General features: G+C 43.2%; 1 protein-coding gene across 2 annotated transcripts in view; it reads right to left on the minus strand.

Moving 5' to 3' along the window:
• Positions 1-20,221, minus strand: part of LOC126094646 (uncharacterized) — a 1,573,713-nt gene that overhangs the window by 931,563 nt on the left and 621,929 nt on the right. Inside the window, exon 3 of one of the 2 annotated variants that reach the window (XM_049909153.1) lies at positions 16,263-16,299. In XM_049909153.1, the coding sequence (XP_049765110.1) occupies positions 16,263-16,299 (37 nt within the window). Of the gene's footprint in view, positions 1-16,262; positions 16,477-20,221 lie in introns of those variants that run through there. The other variant, XM_049909145.1, reaches the window with a different exon arrangement.

Here is a 20,221-nt window from a genome sequence, read left to right on the forward strand (position 1 = left end):
AAAATTCGCTTCTCAATTTCAATTTTGACGTGAAGTTTGCGCCAAAGAAGGAATATGTAAATACGTGCAACATTTTCGTATATATTTAAGCATAAGTAATTGGTACAGAATGAATAAAATCAAAGAATTGTTGCACAGCCCGAATCCAACGCAATATACGAGTAAAAACAGTAACTTATTCATGAAAAATACAAATATCCTTTCATAACAAAAACTGTTTCATCGCCATCATCATCATCACTATCAGAGTACAAATTAACTATATCACTCACATCAGTCTCTTCCAACATAGAAAATATATTTTCTATGGCCTGCTACAAAAGTGAAAAACAGGTGTTGTCGCTTTAATTTTTACCTTGAGAACCAATGTGTTGTGATTCACTCCGAGCCTTATTGCATATACCTGTTATAGCCGAGTACAAAAACGTTACTCCACTCGTCAACTGTTATTTATTGTTTACGGTACATCAGCGTGATCATCGTGAATGAATACATCAAAATCATTCAGTAAACTGCAGTAATAGGAAGACAATGATTGCAACAATGGTACGTGACGTGTCATGGCTTTTGTAGCGGTGGATGTAAGACAAAACTGCCTTGGCGTGATTTTTCCAGATCACTGATTCATGAGAATGCCACCAGAGATCGGTGAGAAGGCACTCACAAATATGTAAGGTTGTCATGTCATTTTGATTTTTTTATCTGTTTATCTTTGGTCTTGATGTGGCACCGTCTTTTCCTCTGCGCAGTCTGATACAGTCTTGGTTGAAGTGTGGTAGGTGATAGATGTATTCTGTAGTGCTTTGTTGACTTGTTTGTTGTGTCTGTTAGATGAAGAAAGATTGATTGTAAAGGACAGCAAGGAGGTAAAAGATGTATATATTAGAAAGCGAAGAGAAGAAAATTTTGAACAATGTTATTATTATTATTAAGGGTTTTTTTTTCTTTTTAAGAGAATAAGTTTGAGGTAAGACTGCAGCATTGCGCAGCTAGCTGGTCGAAATGACTATTGTTAGCTAATTAACCCCCTTCCCTGAGTCATGCATTAACAAACTGATTAAGCTGTTTGATTTTTATAGAAATCCTCTGTTAACACTGTACCCTCTTTAAATCATTGTTCACTTTGTTAAGCATAGTATTGTTCAGACCTATCTCGTGTGTGAAGATCACGCGAAGTTTTACTCTGTCTTTTTGAATACATACTTCATTGTAAAATTGTTGTCTTGCATTATCGTTTCACACGAATAGTTATTCTCCCTTTTTCATTACCCATTACCATACTGCACCAAGTGGTATGAAACAGTTTGTGTGTACCAGAATGAGATTTTCACTTTGCAGCGGAGTGTGCGCTGATATGAAACTTCCTGGCAGATTAAAACTGTGTGCCGGTCCGAGACTCGAACTCGGGACCTTTGCCTTTCGCGGGCAAGTGCTCTACCAACTGAGCTACCCAAGCACGGCTCACGGCCCATCCTCAAAGCTTTACTTCTGCCAGTAACTTCTGTAAAGTTTGGAAGGTAGGAGACGAGGTACTGGCAGAAGTAAAGCTGCGCATTTAATGTAAAGACAAGTTGCTTTCAAATCAATTACAGTTCAGCTCATATCAGATTCTGTTTGGTCAAATATTAGCAGGCGAGTTTAAAATGAATAACAAGTTGTGGGTACATAGTTTTAGTAATATGTAGACTTTTATAGAGCGGGAAGTAAAATTGCGCTAAGTTTCATACAGAAACAAGTATAGTGCGGAGGTCACCATATGCTACGTCATGCATTAAGCAGAAAAGAAGAATATATTTTAGTCTGTACGGCTGTTTATTGTAAAGTTAAAATTTATTTCAAGCAGGAAACTACGTGGTTAATCGGTTAATATTCCTCGGATTTTGTCATTCGGAATCCTGTCCATACTGATGAATCCACACGTCCTTCTTGGCATCCTCATCTCAGCTATATCTAGCTGAAGGATGTACACTGAAGGGCCAGAGCAACTGCTAAGCCTGCCTAATATCGTATAGGGCTCCCGTGAGCAAACAGAACTGCCGCAACGCGACGTGGTATGGACTCGACTAAGGTCTAACTAGTGCTGGAGGGAACCGACACCATGAATCCTGCAGGGTTGTTCATAAATCCGTAAGAGTACGAGGGGGTGGAGATCTCTTCTGAACGGCACGTTGCAAGGCATCCCAGATAAGCTCAACAATGTGCATCTCTGGGGAATTTGGTGGCCAGCGGAAGTGTTCCTAGTGCCACTCTATAGCAGTTCTGGACGTGTGGGAAGTCGCATTGTCCTGCTGCAATTGCCCAAGTCCGTCGGAATGCACAATGGACATCAATGGATGCAGATAATCAGACAGGATGCTTACGTACGTCACACCTGTCAGAGTCGTATCCAGAAGTATCAGTGGTCCCATATCACTCCACCTGGACACGCCCCACACCATTACAGAGCTTTCAGCAGTTTGAGCAGTCCCTTGCTGACATGCAGGGCCCATAGATTCATGAGGCTGAGGTTGCCACCATACCAGTACACGTCCCTCCGCTCGATACAATTTGAAACGAGACTCGTCCGACCAGGCAACATGTTTCCAGTCATCAACAGTCCAGTGTCGGTGTTGAAGGGCCCAGGCGAGGCGTAAAGCTTTATGTCGTGTAGTCATCAAGGATACACGAGTGGGCTCCGGCTCCTAAAGCGCACAACGATGACGTTTCGTTGAATGACTCGCACGCTGACTCTTTTTGATGGCCCAACACTGAACTCTGCAGCAATCTGCGGGAGGGTTGCACTTCTGTCACGTTGAACAATTCTCTTCAGTCCTCGTTGGTCTTACAGGATCTTTTTCGGCCGCAGTCGGTGATTTGATGTTTTTCCGTATTTCTGATATTCACGATACACTGCTGAAATGGTCGCTTGGGAAAATCCCCACTTCGTCGCTACCTCGGAGATGCTGTGTCCCATCGCTCGTGCACGACTATAATACCAAGTTCAGACTCACTTAGATCTTGATAACCTGCCATTGTAGCAGCAGCAACCTATCTAACAACTGCGACGGACACTTGCTATATTATACCTACATCTACATCTACATATATACTCCGCTAGCCACGAAGAGGTGTGTGGTGGAGGGCACAATTCGCATCAAAGTCATATCCCCCCCCTCCCCCTCTGTTCCACCTGTGGATAGCGCGAGGGAAAAACGACTGTCTGAACGCTTCAGTACGAGCTCATATTTCCCTTATCTTTGAATGATGGTCATTAAGCGATTTGAAAGTTGGTGGTAATAATATATGCTCTACATCCTCGGTGAAGATTGGATTTCGGAATATAGTGAGCAGCCCCTTCCGTTTATAGCGTCGTCTATCTGCAAGTGTGTCCCACTTAAAATTTTCTATGAGATTTGTAACGCTCTCGCGATGGCTAAATGTACCAGTCACGAATCTTGCCGCTCTTCTTTGGACCTTCTCAATCTCTTGAATCAGGCCCAACTGGTAAGGGTCCCATACAGATGAACAATACTCTAAGACTGGACGAACTAACGTATCGTAAGCTATTACCTTTGTTGAAGAACTGCATCGCTTCAGAATTATACCAATAAACCGCAATTTAGAGTTCACCTTACCCCGTTACTTGTGTAATCTGATCATTCCTTTTGAGACCATTTCGAATGGTCACACCCAGATACTTGACTGATGTTACCGCTTCCAAAGACTGATCATTTATTTTGTACTTGTACATTAATGGGGATTTTCGCCTTGTTATACGCAGTAGGTTACACTAAGTTCAAAAAAATGGTTCAAATGGTTCTGAGCACTATGGGACTTAACAACTGTGGTCATCAGTCCCTTAGGACTTAGAACTACTTAAACCTAACTAACCTAAGGACATCACACACATCCATGCCCGAGGCAGGATTCGAACCTGCGACCGTAGCGGTCACGCGGTTCCAGACTGAAGCGCCTAGAACCGCACGGCCACACCGGCCGGCTGTTACATTAAGTAATATTGAGAAATAACTGCCAGTCATTACACCACGCATTTATTTTCTACAAATCATCATTGATTTGTTCACAACTTTCGTGTGATACTACTTTCCTGTAGAGTACAGCATCATCGGCAAACAGTCTAAGGCCGCTGTCAGTACCATCAACCAGATTGTTTATGTAAAGCGTAAAAAGCAGAAGACCTATTACGGTGCCCTGGGGCACACCTGAAGTTACCCTTGTTTCTGTTGAAGTTACCCCGTTCAGGACGACATACTGCTCCCTGTTTGTTAGAAAACTTTCTATCCAACCGCATATGTCATTGGACAGACCGTAAGCGCGCACTTTTTGTAGCAAGCGACAGTGCGGAACTGAGTCGAAAGCCTTTCGAAAGTGGAGAAATACGGCATCACCCTGGGAGCCGGTATCTAGAGCCTGTTGTATATCATGCACAAAGAGGACCGGCTGTGTCTCGAATGACCGCTGTTTCCCAAAACCGTGCTAGTTTCTGCAGATGAGCTTCTCAGAGACCAGAAAGATCATTATGTCTGAACACAAAATATGTTCCATGATTCTACAACAAATCGATGTTAGTGAAATTGGCCGGTAATTATGTGCATCCGATTTTCTACCCTTTTTATAGAGGCACTGAAAGGTGGCTACACTGAGTCACAGCGCCAGATATTGCGCCAGAGAGTATTATTCAGCCACCTCCACAGGCAGTAGTTGTTCAGAAGCGGTGGTAGGCTGTTCTTGTCGAGAAGCGATGGTAGAGAGTGCTTGTGGAGATGTTGCAGTAGCGTGTCGTTGTTGAGAATATCCCATGGAGAGTGATGGTTCAGATGTTGTCATATTGCTTTGATGGACTAGAGTGTACTTTTCGTCAATATATATGAAGGTAAAAAAATTCCTTTTTTTTAATTATTTCAGTGTCTTAAACAATAATGCCTCTTGGTCACAGGTTAAGTCAACAAAGCATCTGGCTCGTGTTCATGTATTAGTCTGTGATTCGGGTTTCTATGTGAAATTATAGTATTTCAGTTTTATTTAATTAATTCAGTCTAAATGGTATTTAAAATATCTGGTCTTATTGAGGAAGAATCGTGCCAGATGTGTACGTTGAATCACACTTCCACACACAGAACAGTTACATTTGTGTTTTGTTGTTTCGTATGTTTTATAGTTGCTGGGGACTTAATTAATTAATTGTGTTAACGGAAGTTTCATTTCATTTCTTGTTGTTATTCGATGCAGTCAGATTGCGTACTAATACTAGTCAGGGCCAACCGGTTACGAGATTGCGTAACCGGACAGACAGCGACTAAAATTAAAATTATTTGCATAAAATTTATTTAATTAAGCCCCCATGCAGCACTGTCGACCGCAGCGCCATATTCTTCCTGTTGAGATATCTCTGAATTTGAATACGGATGCCTATAAGAGTTTCTTTGGCCCTTCAGTGTATAAGTGTGTACGTATTTTGTCGTTTTAATATATCCTCTCACCCTTCACGTCTGGGATGGGTATCCTGAGCCGCATACACACTCTACACAGTGGAGTGAGCCTAGGGTCTTCGCCACCCCACGCCGGCAGCGGCCTCTGCACGTACGGGGATCCTCACAGAGCAGCAGCAGCAGCAGCAGCAGCAGCCGCGCTCTGTGTCGCACACCTCACTTACGTAATGCGACCGCGAACCTGTGAAACCGAAATCCGCGCCGCCGCAGCAGCAGCCACCACGCCACAGCGGGTATCCCGTCTCGTCTCGTCCTGTCCCGTCCCAGGCCAAGGACAGCCCGCGCCGCGCTGCCGAGGATGCAGGCCGCTGCTCGTTATCACTGCGCTCCTAAGAGCCACAAACTGCCCGCGTCCCTGGACGCCCATCACCTTTCTTAATCCCACCGTAAGTGCACAACACTGCCGAGCTATTACTGCTAACTTAGTTGTAGTATACAGTGGATACAGGGTGTTTCAAAAATGACCGGTATATTTGAAACGGCAATAAAAACTAAACGAGCAGCGATAGAAATACACCGTTTGTTGCAATATGCTTGGGAAAACAGTACATTTTCAGGCAGACAAACTTTCGAAATTACAGTAGTTACAATTTTCAACAACAGATGGCGCTGGGAAACTCTATAGTACGATATTTTCCACATATCCACCACGCGTAGCAATAATATGGCGTAGTCTCTGAATGAAATTACCCGAAACCTTTGACAACGTGTCTGGCGGAATGGCTTCACGTGCAGATGAGATGTACTGCTTCAGCTGTTCAATTGTTTCTGGATTCTGGCGGTACACCTGGTCTTTCAAGTGTCCCCACAGAAAGAAGTCACAGGGGTTCATGTCTGGCGAATAGGGAGGCCAATCCACGCCGCCTCCTGTATGTTTCGGATAGCCCAAAGCAATCACACGATCATCGAAATATTCATTCAGGAAATTAAAGACGTCGGCCGTGCGATGTGGCCGGGCACCATCTTGCATAAACCACGAGGTGTTCGCAGTGTCGTCTAAGGCAGTTTGTACCGCCACAAATTCACGAAGAATGTCCAGATAGCGTGATGCAGTAATCGTTTCGGATCTGAAAAATGGGCCAATGATTCCTTTGGAAGAAATGGCGGCCCAGACCAGTACTTTTTGAGGATGCAGGGACGATGGGACTGCAACATGGGGCCTTTCGGTTCCCCATATGCGCCAGTTCTGTTTATTGACGAAGCCGTCCAGGTAAAAATAAGCTTCGTCAGTAAACCAAATGCTGCCCACATCCATATCGCCGTCATCAATCCTGTGCTCTATATCGTTAGCGAATGTCTCTCGTGCAGCAATGGTAGCGGCGCTGAGGGGTTGCCGCGTTTGAATTTTGTATGGGTAGAGGTGTTGCCGTACGCGGTCACCCTACCTTTCCAGCACGTTCATCCGTCACGTTCCCAGTCCGTTGAAATTTTTCAAACAGATCCTTTATTGTATCGCTTTTCGGTCCTTTGGTTACATTAAACCTCCGTTGAAAACTTCGTCTTGTTGCAACAACACTGTGTTCTAGGCGGTGGAATTCCAACACCAGAAAAATCCTCTGCTCTAAGGAATAAACCATGTTGTCTACAGCACACTTGCACATTGTGAACAGCACACGCTTACAGCAGAAAGACGACGTACAGAATGGCGCACCCACAGACTGCGTTGTCTTCTATATCTTTCACATCACTTGCAGCGCCATCTGGTGTTCAAAATTGTAATTACTGTAATTTCGAAAGTTTGTCCGCCTGAAAATGTACTGTTGTCCCAAGCATATTGCAACAAAAGGTGTATTTCTATCGCTGCTCGTTTAGTTTTTATTGCCGTTTCAAATATACCGGTCATTTTTGAAACACCCTGTACTTTGGTGATTTGGAGGAAAATCTTTAACGATGTTCCACAATGTTCAATTCTAGGTCCAGTGTTATTTCTCATATACATAAGTAAACACCCATTTAAGACACACGAAGTATAAATAGTTCTTTCAAAGATGACTCGTATCTTAGTCCCAATAAAAACATAGCGAAATATGAAACTGTAAATAATTAATTTAAAAGTTACTGTTTTTCTGTAAATGACTTCTGTCTTAAATATTAATTAAAAACACAGCATATTGAGTTCTGCACATCAGAAGCCACAATACGTTAATGAATTTAAAAGAAGTGTGGACGATTTACTGAGATACGTACAAACACCAACATTTTTGTGTTTACCTCTTGATGGGAATCTTTGTTGAAGAAACCACATTTTTAGAGAGACTTAGAAACTTCAGCACTTTATGCCATTGCGTGTCTTGTACAGAAATAAACCAACAAGTTTTAAATAGACAAATGCTTGGCATAAGAAGAAAATATGGCCTCACCGACGATAACGTTGTTGACTCTAAGGCTTCAAAAAAAATTTTCAGGGACCTTTTTTTCTTTCATCAGTCTGCTGACTGGTTTGATGCAGCCTCACCTATGTTAACGTCTTCGTCTCGGAGTAGCACTTGCAAGCTACGTCCTCAATTATTTGTTGAGTGCATCCCAATCTCTGTTTTCTTCTACAACTTTTAGCCGGCCGATGTGGCCGAGCGGTTCTAGGAGCTTCAGTCTGGAACCGCGCTACCGCTACGGTCGCAGGTTCGAAACCTGCCTCACGCATGGATGTGCGTGATGTCCTTAGGTTAGTTAGGTTTAAGTGGTTCTAAGTTCTAGAGGACTGATGACCTCAGATGTTAAGTCCCATAGTGCTCAGAGCCATTTGAACCATACACCTTGACCCTCTGCAGCTCCCTCTAGTGCCATGAAAGTTAGACCCTGAAGCCTCAACAGATGACCTACCATCCTGTCCCTTCTTCTTGTCAGTGTTTTCCATACATTCCTTTCCTCGCCGATTCTTCGGCGAACTTCTCATTCCTTACATTATCAGTCCACCTAATTTTCATCAGTCTTCTGTAGCACCACATTTCCTCATCTCAAATGCTTCGTTTTTCTCCTGTTGCGGTTTTCCCACAGTACATGTTCCACTCCTGTGCAATTCTGTGGTCCAAACGTACGTTATGAGACACTTTTTACTCAAATTACGGCCAATGTTTGATACCAGTAGACTTCCATTGCACGGAATGCCCTTTCCACCAGTGTTAGTTTCCTCTTGCTGTTCTCTCCGTCCGTCATGGGCTATTTTGATGCCTAAGTAGCTGAACTTCTTAACTTCATCTACTTTGTGACCATCAATCCTGAGGTTAAGATACTCGCTGTTCTCGTTTCTGCTACTTTTCATTACTTTCATCTTTCTCCGCTGTACTCTCAATCTATAGTTTGTACTCGTTAGACTGTTCATTCGATTCCGCAGATCCTGTAATTCCTCTTCACTTTCATTGACGGTAGCAATGTCTTTAGCGAATCTTATCATTGATATCCTTTCACTTTGAATTTTAATTCCGCTCTTGATCATTTCTTTTATTTCCGTAATTGCTTTTTCTATGTACATATTGAACATCAGCGACGAAAGACTGTCTTACACCCTTTTTAATCCGAGTACTTCGTTCTTCGTCTCCCAGGCTTACTGTATCCCATATGGTTCTTGTGCATATTGTATATCACCAGTCCCTCCCTACAGCTTCCCAATATTTTTCTCAGAATTTCGAACATCCTACACCATTTTACTTTGTCGAACGCTTTTTTCAGGTCGACAAATCGTATGAACGTGCCTTGAGTTTTCTTCGTACTCCACATCATATTGTAAAGTTATATACCAACGGTGGGGACGTCTTCATCAGGGTGGGTAATTAACCGCATTTGTAATTTTTCGATGCTGTTTGGCCCACAATACAGAAAAATTTTCCCTTTTTTCTAGAAATCCTTTAAGATTCAGGAGGAGTATTGACGTCCATAACTACAATCTTCCTTTTTCATTTCCTTAGCTTTTAACCACAGTACGGGGTCCGCTTTATCAGAATTAATCAAATTTTATTTTATTACTTAACTTTGTGGACAAATGCTCTTCCTGAGGCCACAGTCGTTAAGGTAAGCCAAGGGACGGAAATCCTGTGCGTCGTCTGTCTGAATCGCATAAACTTCGTTCTGTGCTATGTGCTGTAACTGTTTGTGTATGTTATTCTCTGAGGCGAAATTTGGGACTCGCTAATATGTGCCTAACGAGCGTTGAAAACCACCTAAAACCCACTCTCAGACTAGCCAATGTACTAGCAAGCGGTCGTTAATCCGATGAACCGATTCGATCAGAGTCGAACTCACCTCCCTCTCTCGCAAGCTAGGCCGCTGCATTTACGCTATAAGAACAGGTGACATCCATAACTACAATACACGAAGAAAAATGACCTCCATTACTTATTAATACATCTGACATCAGTTTAGCAAGTAGGAACCAACATCACTATTCGCTTTTTCATGATACTGAACACATGACTGATGGCAAAGCGTAATTTGAAAGTGAGCTAACATAGGGAAAATCCTACTCTATACAAGAATCGCTTAGAAGATAGTAACGTACTCTGTGAAAGTATTACATACTCCTACATCTACATCCATTCTCTTCAAACCACTGTGATGTACGTAGCATTGGGTACTACTCTTCCCCCTTCTCACCCCTTGTACCACACACTAGGGTTTTCTCCCGTTCCCTTCGTGCATGAGCGGTCTGTAATTAATCTTATCTTCGCAGTCCCTACTGGAGCGGTACGTGGTGGTTTGTAGATTACTCACTTAAGGGGGTAGTCCACTTTGAAAATTAAAAAAAAGAATTTTTTTGCTTAAAATGTTCTCCGGGATGTCTACGTTATTGTAGTGTTCATACCAAGTTCACCAGAATCTCCATTATCGAGGTACGAGGTGATTTATCAAAGAGTGTCTCGAAAAACGAGTCACAGCGGGGAAGAAAAAAATAGCTGACATGTAATTTATTTCAACGACGGCCTAACAGGCGTTATGGAAATTATGAATGTGCTCGAACTTGAGATCAGACCAGCCTGTTAGCATTTCCGTACAAAAGGGGACGAAAAGCTTGTCGAATGAGCAAAGCGGCGGATAGCAAAAGCTGCCAGAGAGGCCTGCAAGTCAATCGTGGCCACGGAGAAAGACGGAGGAAGACCTCCTTTTGGATCTTCAAGGTTGGCTGTATGGACCATGGATCGCTAATTAGAGGTATGCTTAAATGTAAGCCGTTTTGCGATATTTTCAAAAGTCTATTTTCGATGCAAGCTTTTGTCTCGATTTTGTGCGCGAAGGAAAGGCATTTGTCTCGTCAAGTCACCAGTTTGTTAGAACATGATAATTTTCGGTTGTCCTACGTATGGTGACAGAAAATTATTTTGTTGAAGTCAAGTATAATTCCAGCTTATGGCCAATGTTCCGGCTGCAAGGGGTCCTTCCAACTGGTTCAGCAATTACAGGGGTCACAAAAGTGATTTATCAACGAAAAAATTGTAAGGAATAACATTTATCATGAGTTTCAGAAATACTTATATTTTACTTGAAAAATATCGGGAAAATCGTCTACTGTTCAAGCTTTCAAAGAAGGCTACCCTCTTAGTACCGATACTTCGTAAATGGGCTTTCGTGGGATAAGTGACGTACATCTTGCAGCGTCTGCCAGTTCAGTTTGTTGGACACTTTCGTGCAGCTCTTCCACGATTCGAACAACATTCTTGCTGCCCTCCTTTATGTACGTTGAATAACTCCTGTAAGTTCCATTTGGTCTTGGATCCACACACTCGAGCGGTACTCTAGATGAGTCAGACGAATACTTCGCAAGCACTCTCCTGTGCGGACTGACTTGAGTTTTCACAGTGCCCTACTAAAGAGCGAAAGTTAACCACATGCTTTGCCAACAATTGAGAATCTACATGATCATGATGATAAACGCTTGTTGCTTCGAAACGCAATTCTAATGCTTTTGCATTCCGAAAGGTTATTGAGCCTACACTTTTAGCATAACATTTATGCAGTAATCCCAGAACATTACGCAAACTAAATTTTGTTCCATAATACTGAATTCACGTCAATACTGTTAATACATGCAACAACAGTTTTGAGGTGTAACCTAATCCTGGAGGGAAATGCATGATGTCAATAGCTGCTGATTCTTTAATGCTAAACGGATACACTTAAGTGATTCTACTGATCCGCCCAGATAGGCTAGTAGTAAACCGTGTGCTTGGAAAACGTACTTTCGGAGGATCGAATCCCGTTCGGATAGCGGAATATTTTTAGTCTGCATTTAACCTAACCTTCACCTCCCATATTGTCCGCCCCCGGTAGCCGAGTGGTCAGCGTGATAGAACTTCAATCCTAAGGGCCCGGGTTCGATTCCCGGCTGGGTCGGAGATTTTCTCCGCTCAGGGACTGGGTGTTGTGTTGCCCTAATCATCATCATTTCATCCCCATCGACGCGCAAGTCGCCGAAGTGGCGTCAAAATCGGAAGTCTTGCACCCGGCGAACGGTTTACCCGACGGGAGGCCCTAGTCACACGACATTATTATTACCTCCCATATTCGCCAGGAATTAATCTAGATCGTGTTGAGTTCCACAAGTGATTGATATGATTAATGAGAACCACTGCCACTGTACTGATACACATTTATCATTTCATACTCGTTTTATTTGTTGGTACATCATCAGACTGCCGAGTTGCGCCAGTATCATGATGTAAGAGGGCTAACGTCACATACGACAAATAGACCTCACTACTCGACAACGTGGTGATGTACTAACAAATAAAACGGGTATGAAATAATAAATACGTATCACTACAGCTGTGGTGGCTCTCATTAATCACCAAGATTCACCAGGAACGACACGTGGTTCCGTTTCTCGTGAAAATAATTTGTCCACTTTCCCAGGCATGAATACTGGGTTGCGTTATGGACACGTATGTTGCGGGTGTGTCGTCCATCTGAGGTACTTGCATCATGCCGTTCAGTCACAAAGAATTATTATTATTTCTTTTCTGCCTTAAGTCCCTTCAGCAGTTCAGGTGTTTTCGTCCGAAGCTTAACAGTATTCGGCGCTACAGGTATTTCCACACTTCGATTCAGTTGATCGAACTCGTATTCACCTCTCAAATGAATATATGGGCTATTTCAAACTTTTAGGAAGTGAACAGGTGATCGTAGATTCTAAACTGAGTAATATAAGAAACATACATTAAGCTGTTAATGGACAAACAATTAAAACCCTTTAGCACCAACATAACCTCACGGGCATTTTTCAAAGTGACGACCGCTAGTCGAAATGTATACGTTATTTTGTCATAGTGTCTCAGAAATTTCTAATGCTGTTGTACAATGCCACATTCTACTGGGACCCAATCGACCAATTGCCATTTGGGTACTAGTGTGATTTCCTACACCAACGACTACAAGTAACGCCAGAGGAAGAGAAATCCGCTTGTCTATGTCGAAGTAACGAAAGTACGGCTAAACCCATCACCTTTGAACAGTGACGCCACCTACAAGGGAACAGTTCTTCAGTACCTCGTAACCACTGTAGCGACTACAACGTCTACATTCATGCGTATTTTAACCCTCCAAGTATGGGAACCCTCACGAGAACATATGGGTCTCGGGCGTGAATATTCGCATTAACGCCTTCAGATTTATTACACACTTGAAATAACGGAAGAAGTGGAAACATAGGCGGAGATGCAAATATAGCTACAGTACGCAGAATGTATAAAACGAAACAGATCATTGTCATTATACACACATCAAGTTCAGCGTCATCCCTGTCCCCAGAGCTCCTGAAGATAGACGTTGACTGTGGATATTGTATAACAGACACAGTCCCTTTGACTGTCCAGAGATGTCACTAAACCCGCCCAAAGGTGTTAACAACCAAGCATGAGCAGCGCCTATAAGACAGAGGCGGTCCGACAGCCGATCCTTTCCAGTCATTCAACCAGGAAGGAAGTACACGGCTCGTGTTGTCTGTAGTTCAACCATGCCTAGACGGTCATACTGTGGTTCGATTGCGTCCACATTGTTACTTTGTGCCAGGAAGGGTTCTCAACAAGGGAAGTGTCCAGGCGTCTCGATGTGAACCAAAGCGATGCTGTTCGTACATGGAGGCGATACAGAGAGACAGGAACTGTCGATGACATACCTCGCGCACGCCGGCCAAGGGCTACTACTGCACTGGATGACCGCTACCTACGGATTATGGCTCGGAGGAACCCTGACAACAACGCCACCATGTTGAATAATGCTTTTCGTGCGGCCACAGGACGTCGTATTACGACTCAAACTGTGCGCAATAGGCTGCATGATGCGCAACTTCACTCTCGACGTCCATGGCGAGGTCCATCTTTGCAACCACGCCACCATGCAGCGTTGTACAGCTGGGACCAGCAACATGCCGAATGGACCGCTCAGGATTGGCATCACGTTCTCTTAACCGATGAATGACACATATGCCTTCAACCAGACAATCGTCGTAGACGTGTTTGGATTCAACCAGGTCAGGTTGAACGCCCACAGTCAAGCGAGTGCAGCAAGGTGGAGGTTCCCTGCTGTTTTGGCATGGCATTATGTGGGGGCGACGTACGCCGCTAGTGGCCATGGAAGGCCCCGAAACGGCTGTATGATACGTGAATGCCATCCTCCGACCGATAGTGCAAGCATATCGGCAGCATATTAGATAGGTATTCGTCTTCATGGACGACAATTCGCGACCCCATCGTGCACATCTTGTGAATGACTTCTTTCAGGGTAACGACATCGCTCGACTAGAGTGGCCCCAGCATGTTCTCCACACATTAACCGAATCGAACATGCCTGGGATGGATTGGAAAGGGCTGTTTATGGACGACGTGACCCACCAACCACTCTGATGGATCTATGTCGAATCGCCTTTGAGGAGTGGGGCAATCTGGACCACAGTGCCTTGATGAACATGTGGATAGTATGCCACGACGATTACAGGCATACATCAATGCAAGAGGACGTGCTACTGGGTATTAGAGGTAGCGGTGTGTACAACAATCTCGACCAACATCTCTTAAGGTCTCGCCGTATGGTACAACATGCAATGTGTGGTTTTCATGAGCAATAAAAAGGGTGGAAATGATGTTTATGTTGATCTCTATTCCAATTTTCTGTACAGGTTCCGGAACTCTCGGAACCGAGGTGATGCAAAACTTTTTTTGATGTGCGTACATTCGTTAGCTTCGCTAACTCACAACTTACTGTCACCTTCAACTCTAAGTTAGACATTGAGTTACGCTACGAAACAGACTTGAGCTAAACTTCCTCAGGGTGTTTTATTTTATTATTAGTATTACTATTTTTTGACTTATAAAAAACATCCTAAGGAAGGCCTTTTGTAAAAGTGGACGAAACATCTGAAGTTTTACACATTCACAATGCTGCCACATTTCCAGAAGTATTTTATTGACTGTGAAGGCTAAGCTTGCACCACCAGTATTTTTTTCAAAGAAAAAGAAATGAGCCGTTTTGACAGGTTCATTGTCTTCGCCAACTCACAAGAGGAATCTGTCAGCTACCTATGTAACACAGACCTCGTGCTATCCTACGGAGCATGCTGCCATCATAAAGTTAAAACTAATAATAAACCACAAAGTCGAAAAATGGCGTCACTGACTAATGTAGAATGGCAGTATCGCAATCTTCACTACAGGCAGCGAGACTGCGTATTCCTTTTCAAGAATGGCAATGGCCATGCACAAACATACGTACTTTACAAACATTTGGCTAAGACGCATTGCCCCGTCAACACCTTGCATCACCTGATCTTATTTAAAAAAAGTGGCTCTGAGCACTATGGAACTTAACATCTGAGGTGATCCGTCCCCTAGAACTTAGAACTACTTAAAACTAACTAACCTAAGGACATCACACACATCCATGCCCGAAGCAGGATTTGAACCTGCGACCGTAGCAGTCGCGTGGTTCCAAACTGAAGCGCCTAGAACCGCTCGGCCACCGCGGCCGGCGATCTTATTTCAAAATAGTTTGGTTTCCTCTGTTATCTGTATGAATTGTTGTTGTTGTGGTCTTGAGTCTAGAGACTGGTTCGATGCGGCTCTCGATGCTACCCTATCCTGTGCAAGCTGCTCCATCTCCCAGTACGTACTGCAGCTTACATCCTTCTGAATCTGCTTAGTGTATCACCTCTTGGTCTCCCTCTACGATTTTTATCCTCCACGTTGCCCTCCAATACTAAATTGACGATTCCTAATGCCTCAGAACATGTCCTACCAATCGATCCCTTTTTCTAGTCAAGGTTTTTCTCTTCTCCCTAATTCTATTCAATAACTCCTCATTAGTTATGTGATCTACCCGTCTAATCTTCAGCATTCTTCTATAGAACCACATTTCGAAAGCTTCTGTTATCTGTATGACCTCAAAAATTAGCCACCGACTGTACATCTAGCACGCACGATACTCCTCCGCCACGGAAGTATCGGCCTGAAGCTACGCTCCATTGTTTACGGCAGGTATAAACACGCAATTTAACCGCCACGCGGAGTTACTTGCTAGTGAAAGTACTTCGTAAACTACGCGTTAAGTGACCAGCTTGTTCCGTGCCCCGGTTTCGCAGTCTCGCACCACCTGTTACGCACCTGAGAAGAAATATGAGCGTTGTGCTGACATTAGCGAGGAAATTGACGTCGCGAGTGAAAGCGGGCGAAAGGGACGTAATTGTGACGTTCCAATTCCGGCAGCGTAAGTGCTCCCGACGTAATGTTCCGGGAGCGGCCTCCAGTTGCGCAAGTGCTGCGTCCGCAGGCGGGCGCCGGCGACGTGGGTACTCACCCTCCTTGGTGGTGGCGACCGTGCCGTCTGGCTCGACCTGCGAAGCAGAAGAGGAAGAGATGAGCGACACGCTGGTGGTGGTGGCGGCGGAGCTGGCGGCATCGCAGGGCGCGGGCGGCGACACGATCAGGATGACGACCATCCGCGACCGCACAGCGCACGAAACACACGAGGGAACACGCACTGCGCCGCCGGCGACAACACACAACACACTGCTGCTGCTGCTGCCGCTGCTAGCACGCGAGCGTGCCTGGGAGAGGCCGCGGCGGACACGCCAGGCTGCGGAGCTCCCCCCACCACAGCCGCCCGGCTGGCTGTAAGGGCTGCCTCCCATACCTACCGCTACTCCACGCCACGCACGGCAGCAGAGCCGCTGCGCCAATTTCTGGCGGGCCGTGCTTACGCAGCCTGCGAGGCGTCACTGTCCCTGGAGGTTAGATTAGGTTAGATTAGATTAGTACTTGTTACATAGATCATGAATACGACACTTCGTAATGATGTGGAACGTGTCAGAAAAATATTTCCAACCCATGTTAAACAAAAATTAGTCCAAACACTAGTCTTGCCTAATCTTTACTACTGTGATGTAGTTCAACACGGCACAAATAGTGAAAATTCGAGATGCCTCGAGCTAGTGATGTATGCTTGCGTCAGATACGTATGCAATATACGGTTGTATGATCATATCAGTCCTTCATACTCCCAGCTAGGTTGGATACGCCCACATAAGGCACGCGATCTCCACACGATGTGCTTACTTCATCGATTTCTCAGCCACTGGTGCCCCCAATACTTATCTTCTCACATTAAACACCTATCATCATTCCACAACCGCAATACCAGATCGGATACGTCTAGCATCTTGGCTGTACCTTTACATAACACAAAATCTTTCTCCGTGTCATTCTCCATCTCAGCCATACGACTATGGAACGCGCTCCCCTGTGATCTGCGGCTTATCCAGAACCACTTAACATTCAAGAGGGAACTCAAGACTTACATATTAGGGACGGTATAGCCACCATTGTTGTGACCCTCTCATCTTTTTCTTTCTCCTCTCCATCATAGCTTCGAATTTTACCATTCTATTTCTCTTCCTCTAACCTATCTACCTCTTCTATATCTCTTTCACCCCATTCTATCGTCTTATGTCTCTGCTTCATGAGAATAACTCACAAGCTGCAAGAATATAACGAGAAAATTCCCAACTAGCAATAGGACTGACATTCATAAAAGAAAAAATATGTTTACTTTCATGTACATAGTCATTACTATTATTATTATTCTTGATTGTTATAATTATTTTTTGATTGTTATAATTATCATTGTACCACTTTTATAATCTCTATTTTTTTCTATAACATTAATACTGCATAACATGTTATATGTCCTTAATGTTCTGTAGAAACTGAAATTTGTTGAATCTGAGTATGCCTGGTTAGGTGTAAGAGAGGGCCCGAAGGCCCTAATCTTTCCAGGTAAAATAAATGCATAAATAAATAAATAAATAAATAAAAGGTGTCTATACAAGGTATTACATTACACAAAATATTACATGACACTCAATTTTTTTTATATAGAATAGAGTGTCGATTATCCGAATGTCGGTCAACCGAACGACCGCTTAACCGAACTGTGTACTCGCTCGCACCTGTTTCTCTCCCGCCCTACCGTCCATCATCCCGCTCACTCCCAAACCACTGCAAAAGCTCATCGGCTAAAGAATGGGAAGAGGGAGAAAACACTACTTCTCCTTGACACTGCACCAACTCATCCGTCATGTAATATTTTAAACGATAAAGACGAGTTCATAAAGGTAATATTTCTTCCACCTAACGTAACCTCCTTATTACAGCCCTTGGATCAAGGCGTTATTGAGACTTTCAAACGATATTACAGGAAAGGATTGTTGCGTAAGTTATTGCTGGAAAGAGAAGAGGGTGGAGAAGAAAGTCTCTTAAGAAATCATAAGACTATTGACTTGAAAGACGCGTCCTACATTATCAGTGCAGCATGGAATAGTGTAAAGGAAGAGAATTTGAAGAAAGCCTGGAATAAAATTTTGGACACAGAAGAAAATTCACAAGGTACGATTGAAAATGACGAAGAGAATGATATGTCCGAAATTCTCGGGATGCTAAAAGAAATAGATTGCCACGAATCTGATGAAGAAGACGTTCATGAATGGATGAATATCGATGATGCAGATACAGGACACCAAATCAGGCAGGACAGCGAGATTGTAAACGTCGTCACTGATAAAGATGACGCCGCCAGCATCTCATCAATCAGTGCTCCAGAAAGTGAAGATGAAAGTATACCAACAGCTTCTGAGGTGTTCACTTGTTTAGATACTGCCTTGCGATGGTTTGAAGCCCAAGATGAAAGTGACCAGTTTCAGATATCTGTAATGAAAAAAGTACGCGACTTAGCTGCTCGTAAGCGTGTACGCTTGCTTAGACAGACCAAAATAAAGGATTTTAAACGCTAATTTTGTATACTGTGTGTATTGTTCATGCAAAAAGCGTATGTAATATGTATATATTTATGTTTAACAAACTGTGCCACATACTGTATATTCATGCTGAAGTTGCCTTTGTATGTTCCTTTGTAACACCAAAAGAGAAGCCTGTTTTTATGAATAAATTTACTGTACAGTACTTCTTTTTGGCAAATGAACATGTACAGTTCGATTATCCGAACAAACCAGTTTTCCGAACACCCATGTCCCCCAATTACTTCGGATAATCGACGCTCTACTATATATATATATATATATATATATATATATATATGTGAGGGTTGGGAAATTAACCACTTACTATATCCAAAAATTCATCTAATGAGTAAAAGGAGTTGCCATTAAGAAATTCTTTTAATTTCCTTTTAAATGCTATATGGCTATCTGTCAGACTTTTGATGCTATTAGGTAAGTGACCAAACAATTTTGTGGCAACATAATTTACCCCCTTCTGAGCCAAAGTTAGATTAAACCTTGAGTAGTGAAGATCATGCTTTCTCCTAGTGTTGTAGCCATGTACACTGCTATTACTTTTGAATTCGTTCGGATTGTTAATAACAAATTTCATAAGCGAATTGTGAGGCAACAGTGAAGATCTCTAGCTCTTTAAATAAGTGTCTGCAGGATGATCTTCGATGAGCTCCAGCAATTATTCTGATTACACGCTTTTGTGCAATGAACACTCTTTTACTCAATGATGAGTTACCCCAGAATATGATGCCATACGAAAGCAGAGAATGAAAATAGGCGTGGTAAGCTAATTTACTAAGATGTATATCGCCAAAATTTGCAATGACCCTAATAGCATAAGTAGTTGAACTCAAACGTTTCAGCACATCCTCAGTGTGTTTTTTCCAGTTCAAACCCTCATCAACGCATACACCTAGAAATTTTGAATATTCTACCTTAGCTACCGATTTCTGATCGAAGTCTATATGTTTTGTCAACGTTTAATGAGAGCCCATTTGCAGAGAACCACTTAAAGATTTTCTGAAAAACATCGTTTACCATTTCACCAGTTAATTCTTGTCTGTTGGGTGTGATAGCTAATCTTGTATCATCGGCAAAAACTACCAGCTTTGCATCTTCGTGAATATAGAATGGCAAGTCATTAATATACAGGGTGTTACAAAAAGGTACGGCCAAACTTTCAGGAAACATTCCTCATACACAAATAAAGAAAAGTTGTTATGTGGACATGCGTCCGGAAACGCTTAATTTCCATGTTAGAGCTCATTTTAGTTTATTCTTCCACCTACGTTCAATGGAGCACGTTATCATGATTTCATACGGGATACTCTACCTGTGCTGCTAGAACATGTGCCTTTACAAATACGACACAACATGTGGTTCATGCACGATGGAGCTCCTGCACATTTCAGTCGAAGTGTTCGTACGCTTCTCAACAACAGATTCGGTGACCGATGTATTGGTAGAG

The sequence above is a fragment of the Schistocerca cancellata genome, chromosome 1 (assembly GCF_023864275.1).
Source record: "Schistocerca cancellata isolate TAMUIC-IGC-003103 chromosome 1, iqSchCanc2.1, whole genome shotgun sequence".
NCBI classification, from domain to species: domain Eukaryota; kingdom Metazoa; phylum Arthropoda; class Insecta; order Orthoptera; family Acrididae; genus Schistocerca; species Schistocerca cancellata.